The sequence below is a fragment of the Mustela putorius genome, unplaced genomic scaffold (assembly GCF_011764305.1).
Source record: "Mustela putorius furo isolate JIRA1106 unplaced genomic scaffold, ASM1176430v1.1 tig00000275_pilon_pilon_pilon, whole genome shotgun sequence".
Taxonomy (NCBI): Eukaryota; Metazoa; Chordata; class Mammalia; order Carnivora; family Mustelidae; genus Mustela; species Mustela putorius.
In genome coordinates, this window is record NW_025421341.1 from 10993564 (window position 1) to 11012166 (window position 18603).

Consider the following 18603-nt stretch of genomic DNA (forward strand, 5'->3'; position numbering starts at 1 on the left):
GTCTTACTATCATTATCCCCAATTCACAGAGAGAGAAGTTATATAACTTCCCCAAGGTAGCCTGCCCTGTGAATGCTAGTCACTGTGTCAAGCCTTGATGAGCATGAAGAAGGAACTGAAAAGCCAGGAAGATAAGAGGGAAAGTGGATTTTAGGGAAGAGGCGAAGAGATTGTTCCTAGACAATTGGAGTGTAAAGATGTTGGTACATTTCAGATGCAAATGTGGACCAAGGAATGAGCATGATCTTTGGAGTTTCCTCAAAATATCACAGCTAGAGATGAATGTCTTCTTGTTTGAAAGGCTGTGTTGAGGACTTGTCCCAAGTGAAGCACTCCAGTGATCATCTGTAGGATGGATGGCTCAGTAAATAAGTGAACATGAGAAGGAATATAATCGGTATATAATATGATAAAATATATAATAAGGAATATAATAAATGATATCCCCAGGGTCAAAAATATGGGTAAGAGGGGTTAGAGGATCATAGAGAAGGGTGGCATTTAGAAGACCATTGAAGGAAAGAGACAACAGATGGAAGAAGTAAGAAGGAAACAAAGAGAGACTTGCAGGAGGCTTGCCGCCCACTGTCCAGAACCGCAGAGAGGCTAGGGTTTGGTGGACCCTCCAGAGATCAGTTTCAGCAGTGGTGAAAGTGGGCACCAGATTGTCATCCACCCAAAGGAGAGGATGGAGATGGCAAAAGGAGACCACGGACCATCGTTTTTAAAAGTTTGATGGAAAGAGGGAAAGAAAACAGAAGGCAACAGCTTGGAGGAGGAGGAGGGGCTCCTGGACAGTAACACGTTGCAAAGGCTTTTGTTGCTACAGAGAGAAGAGAATGAGGAAAAGAGTCTTCTGGGCCTCTGCAGGAGAGCGAGTGTCTATACCTGAGCGGACATGGGCAATGGGGGCCCGACCTGTGTAACTGCATGGTTACAGCAAGCCTGGGGCACCATGTAATTCAGAGCCATGCCCTGGCAGAAACTCTCCCAGGGTGGGTACGTGGGATCGTAGCCAGCTGGATTAATTTGGTGATACCCTCATTTAGATGAGGGTAGAAAGTACTGATGTCATCATCCTGCTGATTTTTAGAGAAGCAAGGCTTATTTCCCCACTGACAACTATTCGTGGCACTCAGCAGCTGTTTAAAAAAAAAAAAAAAAAGAGGTTCCCTTCCACCCCCTTCTTCAGCCTTCTCTGGACTTACATTTGTCTTCCCAGCTGTGAGCTGCTGAATTCCAGGGTGCAAAACCAAGGGACATAAGTGGGAGGGGCATACAAATAATGATTACATGCTGCTTAAATATAAATCTTGGTTTATTGTGTGTTCATGGGCACATGTCTTCAAATTCAAGTGTGTGCCTCTCTCTCTCTCTCTCTCCATATCTGTCTGTAAACCGTGATGGTATTAAGCATATGTTTTAATAAATATTTTGTTTGCTCTATTCCTATTAATATTCATAGGGAATGGAGCACTTTGGGTTTTGTGATTTCTAATAAACATTGATGGTGTTACTAGTTTGTACGAAGCATTCAGTATGCTCCATCAAAATGGCAGCTCTAATTAGGTTCCTTGAATTAGCTAATGGATTTTGAGAAAGATGGCTTAGAAAGCTCTTACAGCTGTCCAAGATATTCCTGCCATGGCAGAAAGACAAAAGGCCCCTGGAAGCTACAGACTTCGGAGCTTTAGAAATGCAGCTGACAGTTAAAAAGATAAATTACATTCATATTTTTCCAGTGAAAGTCCTAATACTGAATTAATGTTATTCCTGTAGCAAGCATCCATTAAGGAGCTCATTTTATTATAAGGATGCGTTTTGACCATTAGCTCTTTTCTTTGGTCCCTCCTCCCTCCCCCCTCCCCTTTTTCTCCCTCCAATTCCCCAGATATTTTGGCTATAGTATTAAAAAGCTTCTTTGTAGAAGTGGAAATAATTCCCCTTCTTTTTGTAGTTTATAGATTTAGAAGCCCTCTTAGATGTACAGGAGCATTCAGTTAAAAAAAGAAAGTCAAGGGCGGGGGTGGTTCCTGGGTGGCTCTGTTGGTTAATGATCTCAGGTCATGATCTCAGGGTCCTGGGATCGAGCCCCACATTAGTCTCCCAGCTTAGCAGGGAGTCTGCTTCTCATTCTCCCTATGCTTCTGTGTCTCCCTCTGCCTCTCCTGCTTGTGCTCTGTCTCTCTCTCGCTCAAATGAATAAATAAAATCTAAAAAAAAAAAAAGTCAAAGTAAGTAATAAATAAATAAAATAATATAGTGATTCGATTTAAGCCTTCTGGCTTATATTTTATGTAGAACTTGGGAGGGAAAAAAAGCTTCTAGCTAGTGGGCTTGTTTACACTTGGATAAAAGACGATTTTGTTGTTGAGGAGGTTCTATCTCAAAGAAAATGTGATAGCTCCTTTCATCTTAATGTGGAGTGCACAAAATCACACAATGCCATTCAACGCGTTCCTCGGCTTCCCTTCCATTTCTTCCTTTAGCAAATGATGAATTGATGACATCCAAAGGACTGTACTTAATACATCTGCAAATAAGGAGAAAAAAAAACTGTTGTTAGTGGCGTGAATAGTAATAAAGTTCAGGACACATGGCATAATTTAGGAAAAACATACAGTCACCCGCCAGCATCTTCGAGCCCGCTATGTGGATACTCATTAACTCTCTAACTAGGCCCCACATAGCATTTTGATTTCAGTTTATCTGCTTGGAAAACAGTACCTGTTACTTTTTAATCTGAAAAAGTTACCTTTCTCTAAGACCACAGTAAATCCTTTAGGGGAATGTTTCCTGGGTGGTTTGCTCTCAACCAGCCAAATTCCGTTTTCCCCCATTTAAGACTTCATAGCACTTCTGTTTTTCTAAGTCCTGCCTGCCTTTTGGCCTGTTTTTTCTGCTCATTAGTACCTGAACCAAATGAGGGGCCGGGCATGGAAACGAATGTGCAACTTAAGTCAATTAACTGGGGGACTGTTTACAGTTCTGGGAAAACATTCACTGAGGAAGAAACTAAAGTTGTTGGATTAAATGAGTTTTCGAAGTCATCTGTAGTGCCTATCTTTCACGTCCTTCCAAATCTATTTCTGCAGATAATTGAGAGCTGACTAAAATACTGTTGCTAATAAAGCTTTTTGGAAACTAGGGAAGAAATAAAAAGGAATGGAGTCGATGCAACGTATAGGTTACAGATCAGACAGCTGCTTTGCCTCATTATGATATAAATAAAACAGAAAAGCATTGTTATATGAGGTGCCGAAAAAAGAAAAAAGATACTCAATTATTCCCCACACGTGACTTTGCCGTGATGGATAAAAGGCATAATTGACATCATGTTTATTGAAAAAACTAGCAACTGTCACACTGTCGAAAGGCTACTGAAAGCTGGGGGAAGGCATGTTTTTTATTCATTTTCACTGTGGGTTATTTATAGAGTTCAATTGTCAGCAGCATAGTGCCTAATTTCCCCTCTTCTTTGAGAGTCGACTCATTCACTTTTCAGATCAAGAAGACAGCTACAAATTGTTCCGTGGCAGATACTAAGGCACTACCATTACCTCGCCTGAATGGAGCAATGGCTATTTATTAATTAAGATTCTGTGACTACTTTCCCTTAAAGTGCCAGGGAAAATAAAAGTCTTTGTCAACCCATAATGGGCTGGTTTCATTGGCTTTGTTTTGTTTTTTTAACTTTTTGCCCTCTGATTTGGCAGCCAGTGCCCTGTTCCTAATGGGAAATTTATCACTATATTAACAATGCGTCATGCTTCATCACCAGCTAATGTTCCTGGTTAAACAAGAGCTCTGGTTTTGGAATGTTCAGTTTTCAAGTTGAAAGAAAGGTGCCAAGTCCCATTGCCTTGAAAGAAAGTGGCCCTCCAGGCACAGTACCCAGCAGTAGGGGAAATAGAAGATGACTTTTGCCAAAGATTTGGCCAACCATGTAGCTTCAACTCTATACACACCCAAAAAGTGATTGAATATAAGAGCAAGAAATACCTACCGAGGTCAGCTGGTTCCTTTCTTAGTGATGAGATGTTGGGTCGAAGAAAGTGAGGTTCTCCCAGGGTTATCCTGATGGAAAGAATAATTCTGATGAAGGCGTCTACCCTATTTGAAATCCTCCAATGATTTCCCCATCATCGTCTTCTGGAAAGATTGGCAGGTGGAGCTGCTCAAGTCCTACCAGCTCCATTTCCTAGAATTTCTTCCCCCACTTCCACACTTCTGCCGTGTCTGACCATATCCCTTTCGTGTTGCCAACCCGTGCCCCCTGAGTTGTCTTCCCCTGGCATACCCAGCCCCCCACTCTTGGCCCTTGCTCTCCTTTTCTTTCTCCTGGCCTGCACCAGAAGAGCTAATCACCTCTCCTCTGAGCTACTGCAGGATTTCATTAGCCTTCATGATACTTCCTCAGAATAATTGCCACATTGCACTATAATTATTTACTTATATCTCCATCTTCCCCAACAAGACTGTGAAATTCCTGAAGGTCAGGTCTAAGTCTCAAGCACCATTATATCACCAAGGCCAGGGACATGACAATATTTCAGAATAAATAAATAGATATAAGTTGAAATAAATGTATACATCTGAAAATATTCAGAGGGATATTGGAAAACTTTTATAAAAGTAGTCGATGATCTAAGTTTGGTACCAATTTATTACTTTTCAGGGGAAAAGAAAATCACCATGCTCCTAAAAAGGATTTGTTAAGAATCGGAATATCTTTTAAAAAACAACTGAAATAGTCTGTAGGAGATGATAATGTAAGTTGTCTCTATCCCATAAATCCCCCATGTCAGGAGGTCATCGTGAGGTTAGAGGGTTAGGAGAGCTCACTTTACACCCAGGTAAATGAGAGCTGTGGGATATTCTTGGAGCTGACACCCTCTGGGACCTAAGTATATGTTAACTTTTCATGTGGCTCTTTGAAGCTGAGAAGCTATTTGGATTGGATAATTGTTGTAACCCTATTTAAAATCGCAGAAGAGCTCAGCATTCATGCATATAGGTGTAAAAGGAACGAGAGGAATTAAGGTACTATCCAGACACGTTCTTAATAAGTTTCTGGACTTAATTGCTTTTATGCTAATTGTATCAGAATACTGCATATCGAATTCTATGTTTATGAGCTCGTATGATTTAGCGCCATATGTGTGATAATTAAGATCTGCCCCACAGTCACATCGCTATGTGACCCATGCATTCATGGTGGCTGTTGGAACAACTTATTATATATGCCTGTACTGCATATGAAGGGAAGGACTAACTTACATATCGCATGCATTTAGAAGATTTTCTCTCCTGACATTATGAGCTCCTAATCATAATCTTTAGCTCCTTTCAATTGAAAAACTTGAGTTGTTTTTAAATATTTTTTTCTCTTCGTCACCTTAATTATTTTCTCAACCCCTTCTATTGGAAGGGGAAAAAGGGTCTCATAATGTGAGTAAATAATTGCTGTTTTAAGCTACTGACATTTGGTTACCACAGCATACAATAACATTTCCTGACTGAGAGTATCCTCTAAAAAAATAGAACAAAACAAATAAACAAAACCCAAAAAACCACCATCCACGCACTAAATCATTTAGAATCTCTAAAATTCTGTAGTCAATTAGGCTTTAGTTCCTTACTGTTTGAAAGGTCTAGATTTCCAGCTGTCAGGAATCAGTGGCCTTTGATGGCATTCCAGGATCCCCTGGGAGGGGACAGACCTTCTATGTGGTTTCCTCAGAGAATGAACAAATTTCACAGGGGCCTATGAAGTCCCAAGGTTTTATGGCCTGCAGCCCACAAAGGCTTATTTTTTCCAGAATTGACCCTGAAATATTAATCCACATCTAAATGTCACCTATGTATTCCTAAAACTCGGGCTGTGTTTGATTTAAGCATAGAATATAATAATTTTATCTTGCAAGTCCCGCAATTGCTGGTGAGGATTTCTTTGGGAAGGTGTATGCGTACGCACACGCATACACATGTAATATCATTGATTTGCTCACGTGCTGTATAAGCAACAAAAGTTTATTCTCTATCAGTCATTTTCATCCAACTCAAGAATGTAAGAGTTAAAATGATCCAAGTTTTATAGGTTTCTTCCATTTACCTTTTTATCAACATTTTGCTGATTTTTTTAGCCACCATAAAACTGTTCAAGAAAACTTGTGATGTTGAATGTGAAATCATGTCTCAAGGTTAGTTTCTAGAGCCATTACAGGAGACAAAAGTTGTATATAGCCAGAATTAACCTTGAAAAACACTTTTGGAGAGTGCTCTATTGAACCCTACCTGTTACCTTTCACTATACCCACCCAACGCGATTTCCTGCAGCACTGCATCAGGTTCTTTGGTTGAACACCAGCTGAAGTGTTTGGCTCGCATGTGAGGGCCATGTTGTGTAAGTCATGCAATATCTGAAAATACTGGAATCATCTTCAGCACGATGTGAAGCCGACGGTGACACCTGGGAACAGACACCAGCTGAGGGAAACCAACTCAGTTCATGTCCAGCTTCCCATGTTCATTAATATGGAAGGGCCAATGGGAGCGCTATCCCTACGTAAATTGCCATTTGCCCCAGGTCTCATTTTTGTCTAAGCTTAAAGATTAGTTGCACGAGTTAAATATAGTTAAATGGTGCCACGTTGCTGTATCCCAGCCATGTAAGAGCAACTGTAGCTACATGAGTTATGGTTCAGAACGTGGTTTATTTATCATCTTTAACAGAAGACATAATGGATTCACAGTTCCCGGTTGGCCCAAATGTATTTTTCTTTGCATCTGTGCATGCATGTTTTTTGCAAAGATGTAGAATAGAATTGAAGGGCTACTTTTTCTGCCCTCTCCTGTGAACTTTTCAACCACATTTTAAAATCTTTCTTAAGAAAAAAAAAAAATTACCATATGAAACACTTGATAGATTCCTTCGGTGACCCCCACATACTTTGTATTGTTAATAAAATGGGCAACATATTTCAAGGCTGTGTGTATCACACACTTATGCATAACTTTGAGTGTGTCCAGTATTTGTGTAAACCATTTAAGGCTCAAAAACACTGCACTGCATTGGAAATATACTAGAATTCTATGCAAAATATGAATAACTCAAATGGGTATTTTATGACTAATGGCAAAACTGGCTTCTGAAATTTGAATGCAGCCAGAAGGTCATTGTACAGAATCAGAATAATGAAGTTTTATGTTCTGGGCTTCCAATCACGAGTTGAAGCTGTGAATAATAACTTGTGTGTTGTTGAATTGTGAATAACAGTGTCACTCCTAAGAAATTTCCACTTTTGCTAGAAATGGAGATAGAGAAGCCGAATGTTCTGATTAGCGAGGGGCCTTGCATTGTCTCAAGTGATAAAGAGCAAAGGTAGAGGAATGCCTTTTATCAGAACAGGAGATGACATTGATCTGGTGAGATTCTCAGTCACAACAATCAATCACAGGGGAGAAAGTTGTCCTTCATGCATCAATGAGATTACTTGCAACAGTAAATGGTAGCTGTGGTTCGTGGTGTGAGTGGAAATGCTCACCATTATGCAATCAGAAGTACCAAGGGAAGGGGGCCTTTATTTCCACTAAAGTTTGATTCATTGGGGTCAAGGTCCAGTCCAGGGTTAAGATTTCCAGGACAAATCTTCAAGCTATAGGAGTCAGAAGGTCAGTTCCACCAAGTGAGGGATGGAAATACCAAGACAAGGATCTTAAAGGGAACAGATGCTAAAAGCAGAAAACATGTTGAGAAAGACAAAAGGTCACACTCAGGTTGCCATGGCAAAATCAGGAGCCCAGGTAGGCCAAGTCACATTGTCAGATTGTTGCATCTGGGTCAAAATGCCACAGGCAGCCTCCGAATGGCTGGAGTAAGGACCACGTTCAGGATTACAGGCTGAGCTAATACATCATGTGTGTGGTTCTGCCGTCTTCTTTATGAGCTTGCCTGCTTATCGACCTCTCTGGACCAGTGTTTCAGCCTCTCCACAGGATCCTAACATAGGTGTAATTTTTTTGAGCTCTTAGAAATGTATACAAATACATACTTTTCAAAGTTATGTATTAGCATAGAGCACATTTTCCCCCCCAAATTCTGCCACCAGATTGCTAAACTTGTTACTCTTAATATAGGAATTTTTAGGCAGTTATGGTAAGCAAAGGGTTCTTAATTTAGAGTAATTGTTTGATCAACAAGATAACTTAAATATTCTCTTAAGATAAGAGAATATCTGAGCATTGATTCTTTACCTATTAAGTCAGAGACAACTAACCTACAAAAGTAGGCCTCAAATTAGAGGAGATTCTAAATGTGAAAATTATTATTTTGTCTGTTAATACCATTTACCCTTTCTCTAAACTTGTTACTCTTAATATAGGAATTTTTAGGCAGTTATGGTAAGCAAAGGGTTCTTAATTTAGAGTAATTGTTTGATCAACAAGATAACTTAAATATTCTCTTAAGATAAGAGAATATCTGAGCATTGATTCTTTACCTATTAAGTCAGAGATAACTAACCTACAAAAGTAGGCCTCAAATTAGAGGAGATTCTAAATGTGAAAATTATTATTTTGTCTGTTAATACCATTTACCCTTTCTCTAAACTTGTTACTCTTAATATAGGAATTTTTAGGCAGTTATGGTAAGCAAAGGGTTCTTAATTTAGAGTAATTGTTTGATCAACAAGATAACTTAAATCTGATAGAAAGCAAATGTTTGTGTGAGGAATTATTTGGGGAAATTTTTTTGCAAAAATAATTGCGATTGGGGGCAACCATCATACATAGTGATTGGTGAATTTGGGAAAAAATTAGGAAGAATTCCCAAATGGTGTTCATAGGGAGTCATATCTGGGTCCCCAAATTTCACTAGACTAAACTGAAAAAACTTACTTGTCAGTGTACCTTTGAAAATCCTTTACAAGAAATTGGGAGCAGGGAAAAGAAGGGGGTATTTACCTAATTGTAATTTTCACTGGCTACTTACACTGGATAATTTCCAGAACTATTCAGGACTAGAATATCACTTGAAGAATTCTATGGAATTAAATCCCATCAAAATCTACCGTTTATTATTAAATCTCCTTCCATATATATGGGCTCCCTACATAAGTGTATTTTATTGTAGGATATCAAATCTGTAGAGTATTAGTGTAAGTGCTGTTGGACCGTAGTTCCTATAAATCTTCAAAATGCTTTTGAATTAATGATCCTGAGTGCATTTATAAGAATCTCCCAAATGTTTCGTTTGACAGAAGTCTTTATCACCAGCAGAAGATAAGTAACAGTTCTGTCCATGGCTATCTGTCTTCGAGGGAATATTCTTTTCTAGAACCTAGTTTGGGATTTAAAGTAAAATAATATTGCATATAGACAGTTGGGTTTTATTATATTTGTGTCATCAAGAGTGTGAATGCCACAGAATCTCAGGTACATTGGGGGCTCTGTTCACACTTGGAAAAAGAAATATATATGCCCTGTTTTCTCAGGCAGAGCTGTGGTACTACTAAATTTGAGGTTGAAAACTGTGATGGCGTTTCAGTCCTTAAATGCAAAAAGACAAAATGAGCAACCCTTCCCATGGCCGGGGGGGGGGGGGGGGGGGGGGGGGGGGGGGCGCGTTGACAATGGGAAAGAACAGCATCTTGGCATTCTTAAAGGGTACAAAAGTGTTTCCCTTTGCACCATATCATTTAGAAGGTTAATCTTTTTTCAGAAAACTTAAAATTCTACTCTCTTGTAAGTATGGAAGACTAACACCATACCTATATAATTAAAGTTTTTTATGGCAAGCATCAAAATAACTTTTCTATGGTAACTTCTACACAATTAAAGACTCTCATCAAACCCCAAACTCAAAAACACTGCGCAGGCTCCTGCTTGTTGTTCACATGCGTTCTTCTCATTTAAATTGTTTTATTCAGTGAGTTTATAAGGGTTATCACATGGAGGTAGGAACATTCCTGTGAAGCTTCCATTTTATAAGGACTGTTTTCTTAACCACATCACCAATTCTGGACCTCAGGTTGGTACCTACAAAGGAGGGCTGTACTCACTGTAGTCAGTCAATTGAACACATCTTCTTTACACATGTCTTGGGGCTCTCTGAAAATGACACAGCTCTTGGGAATTCATTATACACAATGCACTCATAGGGTGCATGTATTTACACGTGTGCCCGCTTAAGCACACACATAAAGTCATTGCAGATTAATTCACAATCCGGCAATGCATCATTGCCAGCGATCAAGTCCTTCTCATGTAGTCCGTGGTGAATTTTACCAGGAGCAGCCCTCGATGCCTGTCAGTCCTGGTTTTGCTCCAGAGTTCCACTTTCATGTGGGATCTCTCTCTTGTGTTGATTCTCTTTTGCACCCCATTCATTTTTATACCGCTTTCCCACATGAGTCTGTTAGAGATGTAATATTAATTACCCAGAAATCTGTCTGCGGTCGTTTCCACATCATTCTTTAATGAAGACAGACTTCATTGCATGTATTTTTATTACTTTGGCTACTTCATTTCTATTTTTATTGCAAAGTTCTGTGCAAATAAAAGAATATCAAAAGGTATGGCTATAAATGTGCTCTGCTAAATTCCCTCCGCCTTGAAATGCCTGTGAACTTCTGCTACAAAATGCCTGCTGCATTTTAATGCCTTTCCTGCAAGGCAGCATGATATGGTAGAAATCACACTGGTCCTGAAGTCACACAATGCCTGGTCCACCAATCGCCAGCTGTGCTACTTAACTTCCTGGAGCCTCGGTGCTGGCATCTGCGAAATGTCACTATGTTATCGTCACAAATTTGATTGAGGATTAGATGAGATGAAGTACATAAAGCATGAGTACTATACTTAGGGCATCACGGGAGCTTAATACACGTTAATTTCTTTTCTCCAGCCTGTAGCAGTAATGGGAGGAGACCATGGTATACACAGAGCATCTGCCTTCAGCTCAGGTCATGATCTTGGGGTCCTGGCTGGGGATCAAGCCCCACATTGGGCTCCCTGCTCAGCGGGGAGTCTGCTTCTCACTCTCTCTCCCCTCTTCCCCATCACTCATTCTTTCTCTTTCAAATTAATAAAACCTCTAAAAATAAAATGTACTTCAATTGCAGGTCACTGCAAACTAGGAGAATATAAAGAATTAGAAGAATAAGGTTAGATTTCAAAGGAGGAGATAATGCCTTACTGTGATGTTTATTGCATATGGAAATGTATTGCTATAGGTTTACTGCATATGGGAATATTTTACTATTATGAAAAGGACATGGTTTCTGAACTCCTTCACAACTTTAAACTCTGTCCAGATCAGAAGGGTAATAAGAAGAGCCTGTTTAACTATACCTTTAAAGGCATAAGCAGTATCATTTATAAGAAGTCACTACAACATAAATCTGTTTTGTTATACTGCTTGAATTAATTTTACATAAAACTTCAGCACATTCAAAGTGCAGGAGTGGTGCTGACCATCTACATACGAATACAGGTAAAGAGTAGGAATTTTTGTCAGAATGGCCAAACTTTACTTCATCCAGTGAACAAATAACACAGAAAACCTAATTTTCAAAGTAGGAACTTAGAGATGAGGTTATTGATACTTTGACTGATTTTATATGGTTGCAAGGCTATTTGAGGGACACCATAATCTGATGAACTTCGGAAGCTTCTAAGGTATCTTTTGGTAGATTGGTAGTGGCTTTCTGAAGTTCTGGGTTAAGAAGGATTCTAAGGCCATATCTAGGCTCATTAGGAAAGAATGCTGGAATCAGTTACTCAAGTCTGCTCCGGGCACGAAGTGAAGGGAGTAATTGCTTGTCTCAGTGTGTTTGATACGTAAGTGTTCCATAAATAATAGCTATTATAATTATTGCCGCTGTTATGACAAAGATGTTTTTATGTTCCTCTTCAAATTTCTACATTTTCAACACAAAATGGGATCAATTAACTGCTTCGGTCACAACAGCCATGCATATCATTTTTATTGACTTAGTGGTAAGTGTGTCAGTATTATCTGCAGAGAAGGGCTGAAAAATGGGATCGGAATTTGCTTGTCCTAATCTTATTATGTCAAACACTTGATATAATCAAGGGGAAAAATCTGATATAGTTACTAAGGGCAGGATGAGGGCTGGAGAGAGAAAAAAAAGAGAGAAGGGTGAGATGTAGTCTGGAGTCCTTATGAAAGGTTTGCACCGTGTCCTACATCTTCTTTAAAATATTCACACCAGGGAGAAGATGCAACATGTTTTGTACTTAGATGGTCCATGACTTTCTAGACTTTTTTCCTGTTTTTTCTCTGAGGCCAGATTTCTTTTCTGGGTAAATAGTCATGTTCCTGTCAGCCATAGGGGATTTTCTGAATCCTAAACAGCTGATTTTGTATTCTTGCTCCGTTCCCTCTATTTGAGAACTAAAATCTGATCAGACCCATATTTTTAAATTTATGTATTTATGTAGGCATATGGAAGAATAGTTTATAGTCTGAGTATGATTTTTTTTCCACCACAAATGTAGGAAAATTGTGCAGAGTTTTAAAACAGTGCCTTATCATTTTTTTTTCCTTTATTACTGATGACTTCATTCTGCTTGAATTCAGTGCTTCAGTTTCTTTGGGTAAACTAATAGATTATGTATGCAATGTTTGCACCGCGTTGATTGAACTCATCTGGCGAGTTTGAGCCTGGCTCACACGTTCACGTCATCAGCAGAAGCCCGTGCACCGCACACGGGCGCCATAGACAGCTCAGGGTCCTCAAGAGGAAAGGAAGCTGGTCCTCAGAGACCTGGCCTGCCTCGCCTACCCTCACATTGTTCAGAAAAGCATAGCAGACCTTCCATTTTTTTCTCTTATTATCTTTTTCAAATGCTTAAAAACTTCTTCATTTTTTTTTTTATTTGAGTATAGCTGACGCACAGTGTTACCTTAGTTTCAGGTGTCCAGCAGAGTGATTCAGCCACTCTCTGTTGTGCTGTGCTCGCCACAAGTGGGGCTCCTGTCTGTCACCACGCAATGCTGTTCCAGTACCGTCGAGTATGTTTCCTAGGCTGTGCCTTTCATCCCCATGGCTGCTTCATTCCATAACGGGAAGCCTCTACCTCCCAGGCCCCTTCACCCATTTTGCCCCTCTCTCCCCTCCCTCTCCTCGGGCAACCACCAGAATGTTCTCTGTATTTATAGGTCTCATTCTGCTTTTTTCTTGGAAAAACTTTTACTTTAAGAAAAGCCTAGTAAAGAAACAAAACCGTCTTGAGTGTTTTTAAATAATATTGAAGAAAAATAAAGATATGTGATCCCCAGGGGTTTGTCTTTTTTTAATAAAAGGCATGGGCTGCTGAATGTCGGTGGAATGCCTAGGAAGCCCAGAACCCTATGTTAACTTTGTAGAGATATTGTAAGACATCACCAGTTAACTTACGATCTACTTGGGGAAGAAGGCTTTTCCTCCAAAAGATGTTGACTCACCATTTTCTTTTTACAGTTTACAAGTCTAGCTTCAAAATTGTTTCACCAAATAGTGGATGACTTCTTTCTGTTGCTTTCCGGTATCTCCTTTAATGTGAAGTCTCCTTTAAACTTACAACTCCACAGTAATACATGGGAATCTTCTGGCATACCCAGCTCTTCACAGTGGGTCCCTTTCTTGCCTTCTCCATCTCGCCTGTCCCTCCTCACTGCCCCCTCCCATCTACCCTGTCTACCAGAGCAGTGGTCCTCACCTACCCATCAAACACAAGTGTCCGTACGATTACATGTTGCTATGAATTGAGTTCAAGGACCCAAATTTGCAGGTGATACACTTCTGGCATTGATTAGAGTAAATTCAAAATATCCCTAAAGTCCCCAGCACTCCTTTGTATTCTAACTCGCTCCCTAAATGAGGAAGGGAAGGGAACATGGGTTGCCTGAGATGTGTGTGTGTGAGGCAGGACAGAAGAAGTTGAAGATCACTGCTTGCCCACATGGACTTATTTCCATCTGTTCCCCCAAGGCGAGATGCCTTCTCATTTCTGTCGTCTGTGTCGCCCTTCCCTCTACCTCAAATTTCCTCTACCTGAAATTTCCTCATCCCACTTGTCCAGCTGTTGAGCCCCTATATATCCTTCTAGACTCACGAAGGTGTCACCTCCTCTGTGGAGCTTTCCATAATCTTCTTCCATGGCCCTGCTCTCCCTCTGAGAGTGTTAAGCAGTCGTTGTCCCCACAGTCCCTTATTAGACTGCTGTTGGAGCACCTGGACTGTTGCCTTCTGTATGCCTTTCAGTCCCCTCCTTCTCAGACCATGTGCTTTTTGCAGACAAGGACTATGAACTGTTTATCTTCACTTTCCTAGATCTTAACACAAGCTCCGGCCCAATAGGACACTCGATTATGTCTCAGATGAACCAAGCAAGTTGAATGGTTGTTGAAATGTGCCTACCATTCTCCTCTTATTTCCCGGCCCTGAATTATATCCCATGATGTTAGTTCTATTGAAATGATCGTGACTAATCCAAGCTAAAAGGAAGCCACTGGCCGACCAGTTTCGGGTTGCATGGATGAGTCACTGAGAAACTATAATTCCTGAGAGAAGGAAAGGACTAGAGTCGAGAAAGGAGAATCAGGAGTCACGTAATGAAGTAATGAAGAAGGATTATTCCACTACCACCCATTTCTTTAATTTTTCTTTTTACTTCTTGATGTGGCTTCTGCTTTCTTTGCTTTCCCTATGCCCTGTGGGCCCATATGCCAACATGTATGCTACCCCCCACTTTAGCAATGCATCATTGTCACTGACATGAAGACTGGCGCACGCCGACTCCACGCCACAGCCCATCTTCAGGTCAAGCAACTGGTCTCAATTTGGCAGTTTCTTATTGGAAAAAATGAAATAACTGCATTAAAATTTAGCCAAATTCCGTGCAGATGATTGTAAGAAAAGAGAGATGGCACTTTTAATTGCTCTAAAGGTCAGTACCTTACAGTACCTTTTCACTCAAAAGGAATTTGTTAATCCCAAGGCAAATGTTTTGACCCTTGGAGCTAAATATATTTATATAAAGACCTTTTTTTGCTCACTTTTATTACTGATTTTACAGTTTTCCTAGCATATTTGAATCACATTGTTGAATCATCCCAATTTTAGATGTCAGCTCCTTTAATAAGACCAAAAAGTGACTTCCCAGGATGATGTACGCCATGTGAGTGTGTCTGTATGGTTATGTCCCACAGTGGCCGGCCTGCGAGTGGGAGCACGGACCGCATCCAGAAGTTGCGGAAAGAGTATTATCAGGCCCGGAGGGAAGGATTCACCTTATATGAGGACGACGAGGGAAGAGCGAGGCTAGATTACGACCTTCACTGGGTAAGTCCGGGCCTCATTCTAACCATTGAATTCATCTCAACTGAGATAGTTTCTAGCAGAGGAACATGGTTAAGAATGTTCTATACATACCAAGCTATATTTAGCTTACTTGAGTTTCACAGATAAGAGCATTACCCAAACCACAACCATCTTGTCCCACAGAAGTTGTTTACATAAATCAAACCACACTAATGCACAGTAGTTTATTTTAATTGCTTTCGTATTTACTCTCTGTTGGACTTGTATACCAACGTGTTAGGGCGGAGCAGATGGTCGCTATTTTAAAGAGGACAAGGAATCTACTGAGCCTTGATCCTTGCCTCCCATCGCTTGGGTTTCAGAATCTGGGCAAGCATTAACAGACCATGCGAAGCAAACCGTCTTTCCTTTGGGAAAGGATATTAGAAGTGAATCTCAGAATGGCCATCCTCAGAGCCACCAGTTGTGTGTATATGGCATCTGAGTAATTCCCATTTTGCCCATCTCACCAGTACGCTAAGAGACGTTTACTTTGAGATAAGAACAGCTTTTGTATTTTGCCAAATCCTTCAACATTTGTGAGCAGGAAAGAAGACTGTAACCTCTAAAGAGAGCTTCTGTGGGTTTTTCCAGGAGACGTGATTCATTCTCTTGTCTTTTTCAAGAAGGCACGGCTATACCAACAAAACACACTTAGCTTTGGAGCATCCACAAAAATACCAGAGGAGAGTGCTTAGAGCTGGATTAAAGTACACGTCACATAGTTAGAGCAGGTGCCTGCCACTGCGTTGGTATTCAATAAATCTCGGCTCTCGTTACTCACATTATTGGAGCAGAGCTGTCCGTGGTAATAGTGATGTCCTTGCCATGAGGCCGGCTCTCACCCACCCTCTTTGATGGTTACTGCCTCCTACTACCGTTTTTAGTGCTGCTTTGAGAACCACACAAGGAACTCTCTTATCCCTGGTGGCCACTAAAGACACCAGGTCTTATGAAGGACGAATCTATTAAGGGAAAGTTTTCTCTCCTTATTTTCACTCTCATGTGCTCACAAGGTCAGGGTTGGGAGAGCAGAGTCCAGCAACCAGGCGGATTCCTTCTGTTTCTCACTTCAGTGCTGTGGCTTCTCACGTGTGACACCTCCCACGTTTTGCTAGTGTTTGAAAGGAAGCAGCCGCAGTACCCACTGCTGGCGTGCAGAGCCCCGACACTCCTCGGCTCGGGAGATGCTTCCTGGTACCCTGGCATTTAATCAGAAATGCAAAGTAAGGATTGGTGGTCTCCGACCAAATGGTCTGGCCTCTTCCAGAGATAGGCACTTTGCAACTAGAGGTCAGAACACAGAGCTTTTTATTACAGATGTTAGGATTAAACAGAATGGCATTTACAGTGATGGGGCAATGGGTTGCTTCAATGCTCGGTAAGGGAAGAGAAAGATTTCCCCAGAATAACAATTTAGATAACAATTCACTTCATTTTAAACTTATGTGAGATCAATGTATTAACTTTGATGACAGACTGTATACATAAGGCTCTGCTCCCTCGATCAAACAAACAAGCAACAAAAAAAGGGAAGTTTTTTCCACCATAACCAAAATAGACCACCATGTACAGGGCGTGGAAAAGTCCTCCATCTCAACATCACCGTGAACAACTATGAGCAAAGTAAGGCAAGTAATTTTAGATGAAGCACTCCTGGTTCTTTCGACCTTATTTTATGTGCTCTCCTTACTCCAAGCAGAAAGGTTGAAAATGCTTAACCTTCACAAGACTTCAGGTTTCCTCTGACCCTCACCAAACTTGAAACAGATAACCCATCCACTCCAGTCCTCTCTATCTGGATGATTCTGGTTTTATTCCAAGCAAATGTGGAACCAGACAATCTAGGGAGTAAAGAAGTATCTCTTTTAATTTGTGTTTCCCATGCTCAAGTGTATTGAGCGTTGCCAAAAGTGATTTTACGTTTCTGAGATGAGTGGGGACTAAGGCTTCCCAAAGGGATGCTTGCAAAGTGAGTGTCATAAAAGCCTAGTGCTCTCTGTGACAACTAAGAGACTCCAAACCAGGGAGGAGAGTCTCAGCCCTTTCTCTGCCTCTCCGCAAGCCAAGGGAAAACACCAGTATCTTTTGTCCAGTGCAGGCTTGACAAATCACACTGTGGTCTTGCTACTTTTGGATAGATCTAGGAGAGCAAGCTTAGAAAGTTAGCGCTTCCTTCCTGCTTGTCATCCAGACCTAACAAAGCTGCTTTTCTTGAGACTGCGGTTCCTGATGGGTCTGGTCTTCAGCATCATGGGGGGTGCTTGTTAAAATTGGATCACCAACCCATAAAAAAGAAGGGTGGGGCCCAAGGGAGGGTGGCGAGGTGCTTCTCTGTGTAATTATCAAGGTATCTGACCACGATTCTAAAAATAGGACATTGATTCCAATCACTGCAGTAAGCAAAATAGTTCAACTTCTCTAACAAAATCATGACATGGACCAGCATCATCAAAAATGACTTTCGTGGACTCAGAACTTCCTGGACCTAGTACTTCAGATGTAGAGACCTACAAATATTCTAGAGTCCCCCTAGACTGGGAAGCTTCTGAACTATGGAGAAGCAAATTAGGATGATAAGTTACCTCACAACTACTTCTAGTTGACCAGACAGAATAAAAGTAGGCTCACAGAAGTCTTCAAAGCCAATGTTAGTCAAGCAATCCCTGGAAAGATTAGTAAGGTCTATGACTATTTTTAAAAATATGTTGTTGTCGCTGGGACTAACAATTCTATCCATGGCCTACCTCGGACTTGCTCATTTTCCCAGGCTATCCTATAGTCAGTTCTCTGTCTAGTGGCTCCAAGCTGAAGGCATTTCCCACTGCTCTCTTGGGTTCCCACTTGCTCCCACAGCCCTTGCTTCTTTCTCTCTTTTGTCTATGGCTCTGATCAAATTTTCACATAGGCCAGGTGCCAATCTAAGAATAGAGTATTATCTCTACCTTGGAGGAACTCACAGTGTAGCCAGGAATACAGACAGCGGAGGCAAAATGAATAAAGGGACAATAGCATATGTGAGAAATTCTGTAGTAGAGAACGTCTTGGCTCCTTGACGAGCTCAGCTGCAGCAGTTCCTTCCGCTGAAGGCAGGGTGTGTGGCCAGGGCTGCGGGGGACTCCATAGAGTCATTTAGGAGTTGCCTCAGCGGGCAGATTTGGTTCCTTTTCTCATAGATTTGGTGGTTTTCTTTTTCCCAAAGGAGCTTCTGATTTATTCACTTCACTTGTGTTCA

At 40.9% G+C, this 18603-nt stretch overlaps 1 protein-coding gene across 2 annotated transcripts in view; it reads left to right on the plus strand.

Moving 5' to 3' along the window:
* Positions 1-18603, plus strand: part of PARD3B (par-3 family cell polarity regulator beta) — a 1046368-nt gene that overhangs the window by 925915 nt on the left and 101850 nt on the right. For both annotated transcript variants that reach the window (XM_004764207.3, XM_004764208.3), the window contains one exon: positions 15218-15350. In XM_004764207.3, coding sequence (XP_004764264.1) covers positions 15218-15350 — 133 coding nt within the window. The remainder of the gene's footprint in view (positions 1-15217; positions 15351-18603) is intronic.